We start from the raw sequence: 18,266 nt of genomic DNA on the forward strand, positions 1-18,266 counted from the left end.
GACTCCCATTATAAAAATCTCCATCTTAAAGTTCCAGTTTTGAGTAGTGAGCACCGATACAGCCACTCCTCTCCTGGACAACAGGATGGTTCTGTTCTACAGTTCCCCTCATCAGAACCACGTCCTGTAGGTCCTCCTCTGTGGATGAAGCTCGACCTCTGCTGGGTTACAGTGTAAATGGTTCTATTGTGGATTTCCTGTCTGAGAATACAGTCACTGTGTGTAACGATCTAACTAAATGAGCCACCAGGAAGTGACACAGCTGCCAGTGATCTTTGACATGTCTAGCAAGAGTCAACAGATGTCCAACAGTAAACACAATACTGTGTTTCCTCCTTGTTGACGTAAGAGCCTTGCAAAGTCAACTGTGGGCAATGCGGGGCCGTGCAGTAATTTGGAAAATTCAGACCTCTAGTCGTTGCGCTGCAAGCTAGTAAAATATCTGAGAATTCAGGGAGGGATTACAAAGAGTTTCTGACCGTTTCCCATCCTCTCGGTCTTATCCCACCCCTATAAAATGCCACATAACTCAACCGTTAATCTCCAGGGCACGACATGACCTTGGATGTTCAGAGAATGTTCTGAGAATTGTTGTGTTCTTTGATTAAATCCTGTCCTTTAATGAATGGCCATCCTCCTGTTGATTTTCCTCTCATCCCCCTCTCTTATCTCTGTGCTCAGGTCGCCCCAGGTTCAAAGGTTGGTGTTGTTAGGGGGACACTCAGGAAAAACCGTCTGTTTTCCGTTGGCGGGGGGGTTGGGAGATTGGGCTGGGATTGTTGTTGGCACGACAAAAACAGGCGGAATGTTTGGAGTCAGTTGCCAAGCAATGCTATACAATGACGTCTTCCCACTGGCAGCTTGTTGCAATTAGTGATTTCGTTGAGGGGGCTGGCGGCTTGCAGCATGATGGTATTATGATGTTTCGCATGTATTCTATCTGGGACTCATTCCTTACACTTGTTTTTCCTCTTCGCCAGAATCTCTTAGTGATACATTTGTTTCCTCTCCCTCTGTATTCTCCTGTTGCCTCTCCCTCTGTATTCTCCTGTTTCATCTCCCTCTGTATTCTCCTGTTTCATCTCCCTCTGTATTCTCCTGTTTCATCTCCCTCTGTATTCTCCTGTTTCATCTCCCTCTGTATTCTCCTGTTTCATCTCCCTCTGTATTCTCCTGTTTCATCTCCCTCTGTATTCTCCTGTTTCATCTCCCTCTGTATTCTCCTGTTTCATCTCCCTCTGTATTCTCCTGTTGCCTCTCCCTCTGTATTCTCCTGTTTCATCTCCCTCTGTATTCTCCTGCTTCATCTCCCTCTGTATTCTCCTGTTTCATCTCCCTCTGTATTCTCCTGTTGCCTCTCCCTCTGTATTCTCCTGTTTCCTCTCCCTCTGTATTCTCCTGTTTCATCTCCCTCTGTATTCTCCTGTTGCCTCTCCCTCTGTATTCTCCTGTTTCATCTCCCTCTGTATTCTCCTGTTGCCTCTCCCTCTGTATTCTCCTGTTGCCTCTCCCTCTGTATTCTCCTGTTGCCTCTCCCTCTGTATTCTCCTGTTGCCTCTCCCTCTGTATTCTCCTGTTTCATCTCCCTCTGTATTCTCCTGTTTCATCTCCCTCTGTATTCTCCTGTTTCATCTCCCTCTGTATTCTCCTGTTTCCTCTCCCTCTGTATTCTCCTGTTTCATCTCCCTCTGTATTCTCCTGTTGCCTCTCCCTCTGTATTCTCCTGTTTCATCTCCCTCTGTATTCTCCTGTTTCATCTCCCTCTGTATTCTCCTGTTTCATCTCCCTCTGTATTCTCCTGTTGCCTCTCCCTCTGTATTCTCCTGTTGCCTCTCCCTCTGTATTCTCCTGTTTCCTCTCCCTCTGTATTCTCCTGTTTCATCTCCCTCTGTATTCTCCTGTTTCATCTCCCTCTGTATTCTCCTGTTTCATCTCCCTCTGTATTCTCCTGTTGCCTCTCCCTCTGTATTCTCCTGTTGCCTCTCCCTCTGTATTCTCCTGTTGCCTCTCCCTCTATCCTGTTTCATCTCCCTCTGTATTCTCCTGTTGCCTCTCTCCCTTTGTCTGTGTCTGTGGGCCACTGCTGATCTTAATGATGTGTGTGTGGACAGGACATGTAAATGACTGGAGGGGATGACATGGCTTTAGGGGGAAGTTCTGATTGGACACCGGGACAGAGCGAGCATTTTCACAAAGGGATGCTTTTAATTCCTGGATTCAGGTCAGAAGTAGGGCAGGCAGCTATTGCACCAGAATGCACTGATCTTCGGGAACACACGCAAACACTGGCCTGTGTATTATTATGATGGAAAACCAAATGCTGGTTGCTGTGGATTCATGATCAGGTCAACACAGATGTCTGTGAATGCTTAGTTTGATGGCACTGACTAAGCTTGTGTTTTGTTTGGAATGTCTAAGCGGGAGCTGACGTCAATGCTCTTTCAACTAAATATATATATATATATATATATCTGTCTCGGTCTCTCCCGACCACACACACACTATTTTCAGACACGATTAATGTTTTGAAAGACTATGATCATCTTCAGATGACACACACATGAAATTAAGATATCTACACTGAACAAAAATATAAACGCAACATGCAACAATTTAATACAGAGTTAAAGTTCATATAAGGAAATCAGTCAATGTAAATAAATGAATTAGGCCCTAATCTATGGATTTCACATGACTTGGCAGGGGTGCAGCCATGGGTGGGCCTGGGAGGGCATAAGCCCACCTACTGGGCCAGCCAATCAGAAGGAGTTTTTCCCCACAGAAGGGCTTTATTACAAACAGAAATACTCATCAGTTTCATCAGCTGTCCTGGTGGCTGGTCTCAGACTATCCTGCAGGTTAAGAGTCTGGATGTGGAGGTCCTGGGCTGGAGTGGTTACACATGGTTTGCAGTTGAGGCCAGTTGGACACACTGCCAAATTCTCTAAATGGCTTATGGTAGAGAAATTAACATTCAGATCTCTGACAACAGCTCTGGTGGACATTCCTGCAGTCATCCTACCAATTGCATACTCCCTCAACTTGAGATATCTGTGGCATTGTGTTGTGTGACACAACTGCACATTTTAGAGTCCCCAGCACAAGAGGTGTAATGATCATGCTGTTTAATCAGCTTCTTGATATTCCACACCTGTCAGGTGGATGGATTATCTTGGCAAAGTAGAAATGCTCACTGACAGGGATGTAGACAAAATTGTGTGCCAAATTTGAGAAATGAGCTTTTTGTGCGTATGGACAATTTCTGGGATCATTTATTTCAGCTCTTGAAACATAGGACAAATTATTTTGTTTTGTTTTTATGTTACGTTTTATTTTTGTTCAGTATAGTTGAGGTCATCCATGAAGACGGAGTGTATATGTGTGTGTATATATATATATATATATATACTACTCAAAAAAATAAAGGGAACACTAAAATAACACATCCTAGATCTGAATGAATGAAATATTCTTATTAAATACTTTTTTCTTTACATAGTTGAATGTGCCGACAACAAAATCACACACACATTATCAATGGAAATCAAATTTATCAACCCATGGAGGTCTGGATTTGGAGTCGCACTCAAAATTAAAGTGGAAAACCACACTACAGGCTGATCCAACTTTGATGTAATGTCCTTAAAACAAGTCAAAATGAGGCTCAGTAGTATGTGTGGCCTCCACGTGCCTGTATGACCTTCCTACAATGCCTGGGCATGCTCCTGATGAGGTGGCGGATGGTCTCCTGAGGGATCACCTCCCAGACCTGGACTAAAACATCCGCCAACTTCTGGACAGTCTGTGGTGCCACGTGGCGTTGGTGGATGGAGCGAGACATGATGTCCCAGATGTGCTCAATTGGATTCAGGTCTGGGGAACGGGCGGGCCAGTCCATAGCATCAATGCCTTCCTCTTGCAGGAACTGCTGACACACTCCAGCCACATGAGGTCTAGCATTGTCTTGCATTAGGAGGAACCCAGGGCCAACCGCACCAGCATATGGTCTCACAAGGGGTCTGAGGATCTCATCTTGGTACCTAATGGCAGTTAGGCTACCTCTGGTGAGCACATGGAGGGCTGTGCGGCCCCCCAAAGAAATGCCACCCCACACCATGACTGACCCACCGCCAAACCGGTCACCGGAGGTTGTTGCAGGCAGCAGAACGTTCTCCACGGCATCTCCAGACTGTCACGTCCGTCACATGTGCTCAGTGTGAACCTGCTTTCATCTGTGAAGAGCACAGGGCGCCAGTGGCGAATTTGCCAAACGTCCTGCACGGTGTTGGGCTGTAAGCACAACCCCCACCTGTGGACGTCGGGCCCTCATACCACCCTCATGGAGTCTACTTCTGACCGTTTGAGCAGACACATACACATTTGTGGCAAGCTGGAGGTCATTTTGCAGGGCTCTGGCAGTGCTCCTCCTGCTCCTCCTTGCACAAAGGCGGAGTTAGCGGTCCTGCTGCTGGGTTGTTGCCCTCCTACGGCCTCCTCCACGTCTCCTGATGTACTGGCCTGTCTCCTGGTAGCGCCTCCATGCTCTGGACACTACGCTGACAGACACAGCAAACCTTCTTGCCACAGCTCGCATTGTTGTGCCATCCTGGATGAGCTGCACTACCTGAGCCACTTGTGTGGGTTGTAGACTCCGTCTCATGCTACCACTAGAGTGAAAGCACCGCCAGCATTCAAAAGTGACCAAAACATCAGCCAGGAAGCATATGAACTGAGAAGTGGTCTTAGGTCACCATCTGCAGAACCACTCCTGTATTGGGGGTGTATTGCTAATAGCCTATCATTTCCACCTGGTGTCTATTCCATTTGCACAACAGCATGTGAAATTTATTGTCAATCAGTGTTGCTTCCTAAGTGGACAGTTTGATTTCACAGAAGTGTGATTGATTTGGAGTTACATTGTGTTGTTTTTAGTGTTCCCTTTATTTTTTTGAGCAGTGTATACACACACACATACACACACACACATCTATATATTATATACACACACACACACACACACATATATTACACACGCGCACACACATCTATATATTATATACGCGCACACACACACACACACACACACACACACACACACACACATCTACATATTATATACACACACACATATACACACATCTACATATTATACACACACACACACACATATATATATATATATATATATATATATATATATATATATATATATATATATATATATATATATATATATATATATATATATATATATATATATATATATATATATATATATAGTTTGAGTATAACAGGGAGTCCAGCGGTAACGATCGGTACTTGAGTTTTTTAAATGAACAGCAAACCAGATAAAGCGGCACCTCATGGCACAACGCCTCTCCCCTATTTGACCTAGATAGTGTGTATTGATATGTATGCTACGTGTGCCTTAAACATTTTTTTTTTTTTCAATGTATTTCTGTTCTTGTTTATTAATGTTCTGTATTATGTCATGTTTTGTGTGGACCCCGGGAAGAGTAGCTCCTGCTTTCGCAACAGCTAACGGGGATCCTAATAAATTAGAAAATAGCATCCATGATTAGGCTATATGCTAGCTAGTAGGGATGTGCATCTTTCCCTTTCAAGACGATTCGATACGTATCTATATACAGGGGCTGGATACGATACCAGAACGATTTAGTGGGAAATGATTCGGTTGCATGAACACACAAATTTTCCATTCTAAATTAAAATCATCTGCTGATGGAGCTCAGGAGCTGGCTCTCTCTGAGCTGGCTCTCTCTGAGCTGGCTCTCTCTGAGCTGGCTCTCTCTGAGCTGGCATATTAAGTGTTTGAGCTAGTAATGCATCAATATTTATCATTTACAAATTAGCTGTGACAGCCAATGAATATCTAGCATAACTTTGGATTTCCTCTGAAACGTGATTCCGCGGTATACAGGGTAAAATGAATTAAATTAATAATTTAATATCTAAAATTGACCATATACACTGATTGTTTAATGCAAAAACTATGAAAACTATTGCTGATGGTGAACCTGGACAATCTAAGCCCCGTTCAGCAGAAAGCCTATAGCTAGATTAGGTGTCTCTCCAGTAGCTTACTTTCATTCTGGTAAAACACAATTTTAGATTTGGATTGTCCTCCTTACCTGTTAGCATACTTCTACACGTACATAGGCTCTGCATGTGTTTTTATGTGTGAAAAACCAAAACCATGCCGGCGGAGGAGAGGTACTCAGTGGTCTTCCTGTCTGACTTAGGAAGTGTGTGGTGTATGTTTCATGATTAACGACTCATGGTGTGATTGTGATAACGTACAGGAACTCAAGTCCTTTTGTTCACCCAACCTAGAATACCTCATCAAATGCCGACCGTATTATCTCCCAAGAGAATTATCTTCGGTTATAGTCACAGCCTTGTATATCCACCCCATTCAAGCCAATACCACCACGGCCCTCAAAGAATTTCACTGGACATTATGCAAACTGGAAACCACATACCCCGAGGCCGTATTTATTGGAGCTAGGTATTTTAACAAATCAAATTTGATAAAAAGGCTGCAGAAGTTCTATCATCACATTGACTGTAGTACTCGCGCTGCTTAAACACTCGACCACTGCTACTCCAACTTCCGGGATGCCTACAAGGCCCTCCCCCACCCTCCTTTTGGAAAATCTGACCACGACTCCATTTTGCTGCTCCCTTCCTATAGGCAGAAACTCAAACAGGAAATACCTGTGCTAAGGACTATGCAATGCTGGTCTGACCAATCGGAATCTGAGATTATCAGGAAGTGTATAGGAAATGTTGTACCCACTATGACTATTAAAATCTATTCTAACCAGAAACTGTGGATAGAGGGCAGCATTCACGCAAAACTGAAAGCGTGAACCACCACATTTAACCATGTCAAGGTGACTGGGAATATGGCAGAATACAAAGTGTAGCTATTCCCTCACCAAGGAAATCAAACAGGCAAAATGCCAGTATAGAGACAAAGTGGAGTCGCAATTCAACGGCTCAGATATGAGACGTTTGTGACAGGGTCTACAGGCAATCAGACTACAAAAGGAAAACAAGCCACGTCGCAGACACCAACGTCTTGCTTCTGGACAAGCATCTACCTTCTACGGCTGCTTTGAGGATAACGCTACCAAGGACTGTGGGCTTTACTTCTCCGTGGCCGACGTGCCTAAGACATTTAAGTGTTAACCCTCACAGGGCTGCTGACCCAGACGGCATCCCTTGCCGCATCCTCAGCATGCACAGATCAACTGGCTGGTGTGTTTACAGACATATTCAATATCTCCTTATCCCAATCTGCTGTCACCACATGCTTCAAGGTGGCCACCATTTTTCCTGTACCCAAGAAGGCAAATGTAACTGAACTAAATTATCGCCCCGTTGCACTCACTTCTATCATCATGAAGTGCTTTGAGAGACTCGTCAAGGATCTACCTTACCTGTTACCCTAGACCCATCAATTTGCTTACCGCCCCAATAGATCCACAGACGATGCAATCACACTGCCCTATCCCATCTGGACAAGAGGAATAACTATGTAAAAATGCAGTTAATTGACACTAGCTCAGCATTCAACAACATGGTAACGTCCAAGCGCATCATTAAGCTCGAGGCCCTGGGTCTGCCCTGTACAACTGGGTCCTGGACTTCCTGACGGGCCGCCCCCAGGTGGTGAAGGTAGGAAACAACACCTCCACTTCGGTGATCCTCAACACTGGGGCCCCACAAGGGTGCATGCTTAGGCCCCTTCTGTCCTCCCTGTTCACCCATGACTGCGTGGCCACGCATGCCTCCAACTCAATCATCAAGATTTCAGACAACCCAACAGTAGCATGCTTGATTAACAGCAATGACGAGACCGTCAATGGGGAGGAGGTGAGGGCTCTGGGAGTAACCAGGAAAATAACCTCTCACTCAACGTCAACAAATCAAAGGAGATGATCGTGGACTTCAGGAAACCGCAGAGGGAGCACCCGCACCCCCCCCCCCCCCCATCCACAGAAGGTGGAAAGCTTTAAGTTCCTCGGTGTACACATCACTGACAAACTGAAATGGTCCACCCACACAGACAGTGTGGTGAAGAAGGCTCAACAGCGCCTATTCAACCTCAGGAGGCTGAAGAAATTTGGCTAGGCACATAAAACACAAACTTTTACAAATGCACAATTGAGAGCGTCCTGTCGGGCTGTATCACCGCCTGGTACGGCAACTGCACTGCCCCCAATCGTAGGGCTCTCCAGAGGGTGGTGCGGTCTGCCCAACGCATCACTGGGGATTAACTACCTGCACTCCAGGACATTCACATTACCCGATGTCACAGGAAGGCCAAAAATATAATCAAAGACAACAACCACCTGAGCCACTGCCTGTTCACACCGCTATCCTCCAGAAGGCGAGGTCAGACAGGTGCTTCAAAGCTGGGACCGAGAGACAGAAGACATTTTTCAATCTCAAAGCCATCAAACTGTAAATAGCTATATACAGTTGAAGTTGGAAGTTTACATACACCTTAGCCAAATACATTTCAAATCAGTTTTTCACAACTCAGTAAAAATTCCCTGTCTTAGGTCAGTTACGATCACCACTTTATTTAAGAATGTGAAATGTCAGAATAATAGTAGAGTGATTTATTTCAGCTTTTATTTCTTTCATCACTTTCCCAGTGGGTCAGAAGTTTACATACACTCAATTGGTTTTTTGTAGCGTTGCCTTTAAATTGTTTAACTTGGGTCAAACGTTTTGGGTAGCCTTCCACAAGCTTCCCACAATGAATGTTTTTCTCCATTCCTCCTGACAGAGCTGGTGTAACTGAGTTAGGTTTGTAGGCCTCCTTGCTCGCACATGCTTTTTCAGTTCTGCCCACAAATCTTCTATAGGATTGAGGTCAGGGCTTTGTGATGGCCATTCCAATACCTTGACTTTATTGTCCTTAAGCCATTTTGCCACAAATTTGGAAGTATGCTTGGGGTCATTGTCCATTTGGAAGACCCATTTGCGACCAAGCTTTAACTTCCTGACTGATGTCTTGAGATGTTGCATCAATATATCCACGTAATTTTCCTGCCTCATGAAGCCATCTATTTTGTGAAGTGTATCAGTCCCTCCTGCAGCAAAGCACCCTCACAACATGATGCTGCCACCCCCATGCTTCACGGTTGGGATGGTGTTCTTCGGGTTGCAAGCCTCCCCCTTTTTCCTCCAAACATAACGATGGTCATTATGGCCAAATAGTTCTATTTTTGTTTCATTAGACCAAAGGACATTTCTCCAAAAAGTACGATCTTTGTCCCAATGTGCAGTTGCAAACCGTAGCCTGGATTTTTTTTTTTTTTTATGGCGGTTTTGGAGCAGTGGCTTCTTCCTTGCTGAGCGGCCTTTCAGGTTATGTCGATATAGGACTCGTTTTACTGTGAATATAGATCATTTTGTAACTGTTTCCTCCAGCAACTTCACTTGGTCCTTTGCTGTTGTTCTTGGATTGATTTGTGTTTTTCGCACCAAAGTACGTTAATCTCTAGGAGACAGAACGCATCTCCTTCCTGAGCGGTATGACGGCTGCGTGGTCCCGTGGTGTTTATACTTGCGTACTATTGTTTGTACAGATGAACATGGTACCTTCAGGTGTTTGGAAATTGCTCCCAATGATGAACCAGACTTGTGGAGGTCTGCAATTTTTTTTGAGGTCTTGGCTGATTTCTTTTGATTTTCCCATGATGTCTAGCAAAGAGGCACTGAGTTTGAAATACATTCACAGGTACACCTCCAATTGACTCGGGCTACTTGACAGATTATTTCACTGTATCGCAACTCTAGAAGCTTCTAGAGCCATGACATAATTTTCTGGAATTTCCAAGCTGTTGAAAGTCAGTGAACTTAGTGTTTGAGCTTCTGACCCACTGGAATTGTGATACAGTGAAATAATCTGTCTGTAAACAATTGCTGGAAAAATTACTTGTGTCATGCACAAAGTAGATGTCCTAACAGACTTGCCAAAACTATTGTTTGTTAACAATACATTTTTGGAGTGGTTGAAAAACAAGTTTTAATGACTCCAACCTAAGTGTATGTAAACTTCCGACTTCAAATGTACATTGACTTGAAATCACTGGCCACTTTTAATAAATGGAACACTAGTCACTAATAATGTTTACATACTTTGCATTACTCATCTCATATGTATATACTGTATTCTATCCTACTGTATCTTAGTCTATGCCGCTCTGACATTGCTCGTCCATATATTTATATATTCTTAATCCCATTCCTTGATTTATATTTGTGTGTATTGGGCATATGTTGTGAAATTGTTAGATATTGCTGCTCTGTCAGAGCCAGAAACACAAGCACTTCGCTACACCCACAATAACATCTGCTAAACACGTGTATGTCACCAATAGAAAAAAGTGGTCAGATGAAGCAGATGCTAAACTACAGGACTGTTTTATCACAGACTGGAACATGTTCCGGGATTCTTCCAATGGCATTGAGGAGTACACCACATCAGTCACTGGCTTTATCAATAAGTGCATTGAGGACGTCTTCCCCACAGTTACTGTACATACATACCCCAACCAGAAGCCATGGTTTACAGGCAACATTCACACTGAGCTAAAGGGTAGAGCTGCCGCTTTCAAGGTGCGGGACTCTAACCCGGAAGCTTACAAGAAATCCTGCTATGCCCTGCGACGAACCATCAAACAGGCAAAGCGTCAATACAGGGCTAAGATTGAATCATACTACACTGGCTCCGACACTCGTCTTATGTGGCAGGGCTTGCAAACTATTACAGACTACAAAGGGAAGCACAGCCGCGAGCTGCCCAGTGACACGAGCCTACCAGAAGAGCTAAATCACTTCTATCCCCCCCTCGAGGCAAGCAACACTGAGGCATGCATGAGAGCATCAGCTGTTCCAGACGACTGTGTGATCACCCTCTCCGTAGCTGACGTATGTTGACCTGTTTAAAAGGTCTTACAACTGGCAGGTGTCTTCACTGACATTTTCAACATGTCCCTGATTAAGTCTGTAATACCAACATGTTTCAAGCAGACCACCATAGTCCCTGTGCCCAAGAATGCAAAGGTAACCTGCCCAAATTACTACAGACCTGTAGCACTCACGTCTGTAGCCATGAAGTGCTTTGAAAGGTTGGTAATGGCTCACATCAACACCATTATCCCAGAAACCCAAGTTCCACTCCAATTTGCATACTGCCCAAACAGGTCCACAGATGATGCAATCTCTATTGCACTTCCCTTTCCCACTTGGACAAAGGAACACTTATGTGAGAATGCTCTTCATTGACTACAGCTCAGTGTTCAACACCATAGTGCCCTCAAATCTCATTGCTAAGCTAAGGATCCTGGGACTAAACACCTCCCTCTGCAACTGGATCCTGGACTTCCTGACGGTCCGCCCCCAGGTGGTGAGGGTAGGCAGCAACACATCTGCCACGCTGCATCTTAACACTGGAGCTCCCCAGGGGTGCATGCTCAGTCCCCTCCTGTACTCCCTGTTCACCCACGACTGCATGGCCAGGCACGACTCCAACACCATCAAGTTTGCCGACGACACAACAGTGGTAGGCCTGATCAATGACGAGACAGCCTATAGGGAGGAAGTCAGAGACCTGGCCGGGTGGTGCCAGAATAACAACCTATCCCTCAACGTAACCAAGACTAACGAGATTATTGTAGACAGGAAAAGGAGCACCGAGCACACCCCCATTCTCATCGACGGGGCTGTTGTGGAGCAGGTTGAGAGCTTCAAGTTCCTCGGTGTCCACATCAACAACAAACTAGAATGGTCCAAACACACCAAGACAGTTGTGAAGAGGGCAGGACAGAGCCTATTCGCCCTCAGGAAACTAAAAAGATTTGGCATGGGTCCTGAGATCCTCAAAAGGTGATACAGCTGCGACATCGAGAGCATCCTGCCTGACTGGTTGCATCAATTACCTGGTACGGCAACTGCTCGGCCTCTGACCGCAAGGCACTTCAGAGGGTAGTGCGTACGGCCCAGGTCCTGCCATCCAGGACGTCTACACCAGGCGGTGTCAGAGGAAGGCCCTGAAAATTGTCAAAGATCACAGCCTCCCCAGTCATAGACTGTTCTCTCTACTACCGCATGGCAAGCGGTACTGGAGTGTCAAGTCGAGGACAAAAAGGCTTCTCAACAGTTTTTACCCCTAAGCCATAAGACTCCTGAACAGGTAATCAAATGGCTACCCGGACTATTTGCATTGTGTTTCCCCCCCCCCCAACCCCTCCTTTTATGCTGCCGCTACTCTCTGTTTATCATATATGCATAGTCACTTTAACTATACATTCATGTACATACTACCTCAATTGGGCTGACCAACCAGTGCTCCCGCAGTGGCTAACCGGGCTATCTGCATTGTGTCCCACCCGCCAACCCCTCTTTGTTCATCATATATGCATAGCCACTTTAACCATATCTACATGTACATACTACCTCAATCAACCTGACTAACCGGTGTCTGTATGTAGCCTCACTACTTTTTATAGCCTCGCTACTGTATATAGCCTGTCTTTTTACTGTTGTTTTATTTCTTTACCTACCTTTTGTTCACCTAATACCTTTTTTGCACTATTGGTTAAAGCCTGTAGTAAGTAAGCATTTCACTGTAAGGTCTACCTGTTGTATTCGGCGCACGTGACAAATTAACTTTGATTTGAATAACATCTGCTAACCACGTGTATGTGACCAATAACGTCTGCTAACCACGTGCATGTGACCAATAACGTCTGCTAACCACGTGCATGTGACCAATAACGTCTGCTAACCACGTGCATGTGACCAATAACGTCTGCTAACCACGTGCATGTGACCAATAACGTCTGCTAACCACGTGCATGTGACCAATGTGATGTTATTAGGTAAATGATGTCCAACTGAGAGACAGATGGAGGGTTTAGTGTGTCGAGGGGAAGTCCGTATACTATTGCCACAGTCCTTTATTGCCGTCATCAGTGGGCATATTACATTTACAGCCATACACATTGCACACAGGCTTATGTTTCACTGCCCAAGATAAGTACAACTCTTTTGATTATACTTCGTGACTAACCACAGGGGAATGTGGTTATTATTTTCTTTTGATTCTTACAGTAGTTCTTCAGAAAAACATGGAATTAACTGATTGTTGATGGTGAAACTAATCATTTTCTCTTTCATTCTCTCCCTTTCTGTGCTCCAGGTGTGGGGTGCAGTCAGGTGTTGGTTCCCCAGAAGGTGAGTGCTGTATTGGGGAAGAATGTGACGTTGGGCTGTAGCGTGGAGGTGGGGGCCAACCTCAGTCTTACCCAGAGTTCCTGGGAGCGCCGGCTCCCCACAGGCTCGGTGACTGTGGCGGTGTACAATCCCGTGTTCGGCATCTCGATCCCCCCAAACTATGTGCGCCGCCTGTCCTTCCGCTCGCCCTCCTCCCATGACGCCACCATCGTACTGGAGGATGTGGGCTTTGAGGACATTGGAGTGTACACCTGCAAGGTGGCCACCTTCCCCCTGGGCAACACACAGGCCTCCACCACTGTCAGCGTGCTCGGTAGGAGTGTGTGTGCTTGTGTTGGGGGGTGTGCTTGTGTTGGGGGGTGTGCTTGTGTTGGGGGGTGTGCTTGTGTGTGTGTGTGTGTGTGCCAATTAGAGCTGGGACGATTAACAGGAAATTATTGACACTGACTATACCGATCACTTATCGCAGGCATTTTGCTGATATTATAAGTAACCTATACTAGAGAAATGTGAAGTTTGAAATTAAATACGTTTGCTAATATGGGTGATTTGTTAATGGGACAATTGATGGCTACAACCAGTAGTAGTAGTTTAAAAGATCATTTTAAATAATAATTATCTCATCAATTCAGGCAATTTATCACAATATGGATTTTTGGCCATATGACCCAACGCTAGTGTCTGTCTCTGTGCAACACACCTCGTGTAAGTGTGTGTTTGTATGGCTGATGGTGTGCTTGTAATATTCTGAAACGTAATCCTGCATCTTAGTAAAGAGCCTCATGTAAAAATGTATGAACTACACATGGCCATTGTGGGGAGAGGATCCTACTCACATCACTGGGCCAGAGGGAGAGTGGTAAGACAAAGTGTGGAGAGAAAGGATGGAAGGTAGTGAGGACGAGGGGTTGGAATAAGGGTTGGTTGAAGGGGCATTGCAATGAGAACGGTATGGGTACAGTTGCGTGAGAGGAGGGGTGAAGGAATGGGAGCGAGGGAGGGGTGTACAGGAACAGGGTGTTATAATTGGAGCTAGAGGAATGTGGTGGGCAATTGAGACGTCCCTCTTTTAAAGGATCCCGGGGAGTTAGTCGGGGTTAGATGTATTATTCCAGGCAAGGCTACACACACTGTTTTTGAAGGGTTACAGAAAGTCTCTGAGCTGCTACTGCGTAGTAGGACAGGGGAAAGGAGGGAGATGGAAAGGGGGGCGGCGGTTGAAAGAAAGAGTGATGGAAAGAAGGAAACAAGAGCTTGGTGAATGACTGAACCACTTCCAAACCCTACTCAGGAACTCTGCTTCCCGAGAGCAGGGTTCCCCAATAGGTGGCCCACGGGCCATATTCGGCCCGCTGGTGATTTTATTTGGCCCCTGACAACAACAACAAAATCGGAATATATATATATATATTTGTATATTTAGGATTTTCGTTTTTTGGATGTAAGACTGTAAAATCACCAGAAAATCATCTCAAAGTGATGTTAATTTAGGAAATCAGTTTGCAAATATTCTCACGCATAAATTAAAACGTGATCGTATCCCAATGTAAATCCAGGTTTGAAATTATTCTGTTTTTGTCAAATACTACACAGTATCTGTTAGGAATTTTTGTGGTCAATTTGTAGTGTAAAAATTATTTCTAACTATTTTCCAGCCCCCCGACCAACTGCTCAAGGAAAAATCGGCCCATGGCTGAATGTAATTGGGGACCCCTGCCCTAGAAGATACTGGAACACTGACTGAACACTACAACCCCTTCTATCCATGTTTCCTCACCCCTTCTCTCTCTCTCTCTCAGTGGAGCCCAGGGTGTATGTGTCGGCTGGCTCGGTAGCTCTGATCGACGAGGGCAATGAAACAGTGGTGGCCACCTGCATCGCTGAGCGGGCCCGGCCCCCCGCCGAAGTCTCCTGGGAGACTGACCTGTTTGGCCAATCAGAGGTGTCGCTGCAGGACGAGGCAAACGGCACGACCAGCACCCAGGTGCGCTACCTGTGGCAGCCCACCCGCCACATCCAGGGTCACGCCCTCACCTGTGTGGTGCGTCATCCTGCCCTGCACACAGACTTCAGGATCCCCTACCAGCTCAACGTGCAGTGTGAGTCTCTCTCTGTCTCTCTCTCTGTCTCTGTCTCTGTCTCTGTGTGTGTGTGATTCAATACGAGTACCCACGAGACTGCCTTTTCTGTTCAGAATCATTCACACATACAGTACTAGTCAAAAGTTTGGACACACCTACTCATTCAAGGGTTTTTCTTAATTTGTACTATTTTTAGTGAAGACCTCAACTAGGAAATAACACATTGTGTTTGTAGAGGCCAGGTCATCTGATGCAGCACTCCATCACTCTCCTTGGTCAAATAGCCCTTACGCAGCCTGAAGGTGTGTTTTGGGTCATTGCCCTGTTGAAAAACACTAAGCTCAAACCAGATGGGATGGCGTATCACTGCAGAATGCTGTGGTAGCCATGCTGGTTAAGTGTGCCTTGAATTTTAAATGAATCACTGACAGTGTCACCAGCAAAGCAGCCCCACACCACCACACCATCACACCACCTACTCCATGCTTCACGGTGGGAACCACACATGCAGAGATCATCCATTCACCTACTCTGTGTCTCACAAAGACACAGAGGTTGGAACCAAAAATCTCAAATTTGGACTCATCAGACCAAAGCACAGATTTCCACTGGTCTAATGTCCATTGCTCGTGTTTCTTGGCCCCAGCAAGTCTCCTCTTATTATTGGTGTCCTTTAGTAGTGGTTTCTTTGTAGCGATTCGACCATGAAGGCCTGATTCACACAGTCTCCTCTGAACAGTTGATGTTGAGATGTGTCTGTTACTTTAACTCCGTGAAGCATTTATTTGGGCTGCAATTTGAGGCTGGTAACTCTGATGAACTTATCCTCTGCAGCAGAGGGAACTCTGTGTCGTCCTTTCCTGCGGCAGGCCTCATGAGCGGCAGTTTCATCATAGCGCTTGATGGTTTTTGCGACTGCACTTGAAGAAACGTTCAAAGTTCTTGACATTTTCCATATTGATTGACCTTCACGTTTTAAAGTAGTGATGGACTTTCATTTCTCTTTGCTTATTTGAGCTGTTCTTGCCATAACATGGACTTAGCCCTATTTGATATCATCTTCTGTATACCACCCCTACCTCGTCACAACACATCTGATTGGCTCAAATGCATAAAGAAGGAAGGAAATTCCACAAATTAACTTTTAACAAGACACACCTGTTAATTGAAATGCATTCCAGGTGACTACCTCATGAAGCTGGTTGAGAGAATGCCAAGAGTGTGCAAAGCTGTCATCAAGGCAAAGGATGGCTACTTTGAAGAATCTCAAATATAAAATATATTTTGATTTGTTGAACACTTTTTTTGGGATAATAGATGATTCCATGTGTGTTATCTCATAGTTTCGATGTCTTCACTTTTATTCTACAATGTAGAAAATAGTTTAAAAAAATAAAGAAAAACCCTTGAATGAGTAGGTGTGTCAACTTTAGACTGGTTCTGTAGGTGTCTTTGATGCTGAAATTTCATCAGGTTTGATTGATTCATGTAATTCCACACAAAAAAGGTTGGGGGTGGTTGAGTTTTCCACTTTTTCAGGTTCTGTCTGTTGCCCCTTCTCTGTGTCGTGTCTCTGCAGACGCCCCAGACATCGTGGTCGTAGGTTATGACGGTGACTGGTATGTGGGCCGTGAGAACATCCAACTGACCTGCAAAGCCAACGCAAACCCACCAGCACACCACTTCACATGGATCAGGTGTGTGAGCGTGTGCGCTCGCTACTCATGTTTTTATGTGCACAAATTTGTTCCCACTGCAGATTAAACGTTGAACCAGTGTATAATGTAATTGTGTTTTGTGGATATCCCAGACTGGACGGGAAAATGCCAGAAGGGGTGGAGATAGTGAACAACACGTTGCTGTTTCTGAGGCCCCTCCAATGGAATGACTCTGGAGTCTACAGGTGTGAGGTTGCCAATGACATCAACCTACGCAGCAGGGACCTGAGGATACGCATACAAGGTGAGCGGAGGAAACAAACGCTGCTGAATGTGCACACAGCTTGTTATTCCACACGTATTCTTCCTGTCTTTCTTAGGGAGAACTTTAAACATATTATGGCCTTGAAGCTTTCGGTGTCAACATAATAGCATAGAGATGAGTCATGATTTATATAATATATAATGCTGTCTTTGTGGCTCGTGCTACTAAACACTTTTTAATTGTTATGATTTTGTAACAACAGCATTTACAAAAAAATGAAATAAAAAAACATGATCCGTCCAGCATTTCGTCATTCTTGACCCCAGTCTGTCTAAGCTTGAGGGTGTGTTTGAAATGAAGCGAGGTGCCATGCTGTGTTAGGGCCAATTTATCTCCGGCCCTCAGATGTACGAGTCTTAATGAGGCCCTGATTATTCTTGATTAGGTCTCCAGATTTTCAACAGGAGAGGAGATCTCCCTGGTTCTTTGGCCAAACCCATGTCTGCTCATCCCCCAGACCATTAACTCACTCCTCCACTCTCCTCTGCTATGTCTCCTCTGTCATTCCCCTGGCCTGGCCTGTGTCTCTGTCTCTCTGCTGTGCAATATGAACCCTTTTGGCCGTAAACCTCTCTTCCCCTCCTTAATGGAGCTTTCATTTCAATATCACGTTGACTACTGTACATCTCTCTGTCTCTATGCTCCATCTCTCTCCCTCTCTCTCTCTCTGCTTTTTCCCCTCTCCTCTATCTCTACCTCTTTCTGTCTCTCTTACCTCCCTCTCTTTGTCACGGAGTGAAAGGCAGAAACGTGTAGCCTTGACTGAGAGATGAGGATGTCCCAGATTCATAACATTCACCAGCTCTTTTCAACTCCTATTCATTATTTATTAAACCTTTTTTTTGTTGCTTTTCCCTTTGAGAGGAGCTCTGTGGTTTTGTGTGTGGTGTGTTTTCGCTGTGTGCACGCCTCTGGGAGGGG

At 45.1% G+C, this 18,266-nt stretch overlaps 1 protein-coding gene across 4 annotated transcripts in view; it reads left to right on the plus strand.

The window, feature by feature from the left end:
- The window catches only part of nectin3b (nectin cell adhesion molecule 3b), a 69,481-nt gene that overhangs the window by 30,806 nt on the left and 20,409 nt on the right, over window positions 1-18,266 (plus strand). For all 4 annotated transcript variants that reach the window (XR_005053654.1, XR_005053653.1, XM_036990195.1 and 1 more), the window contains exons 2-5: window positions 13,247-13,594; window positions 15,081-15,380; window positions 16,942-17,059; window positions 17,173-17,324. Coding sequence is in view for 2 of the 4 variants with exons in the window: in XM_036990195.1 (XP_036846090.1) it covers window positions 13,247-13,594; window positions 15,081-15,380; window positions 16,942-17,059; window positions 17,173-17,324 (918 nt within the window). In the remaining 2 variants the exon portion in view is untranslated. The remainder of the gene's footprint in view (window positions 1-13,246; window positions 13,595-15,080; window positions 15,381-16,941; window positions 17,060-17,172; window positions 17,325-18,266) is intronic.

The sequence above is a fragment of the Oncorhynchus mykiss genome, chromosome 10, assembly GCF_013265735.2.
Source record: "Oncorhynchus mykiss isolate Arlee chromosome 10, USDA_OmykA_1.1, whole genome shotgun sequence".
Classification (NCBI taxonomy): Eukaryota; Metazoa; Chordata; class Actinopteri; order Salmoniformes; family Salmonidae; genus Oncorhynchus; species Oncorhynchus mykiss.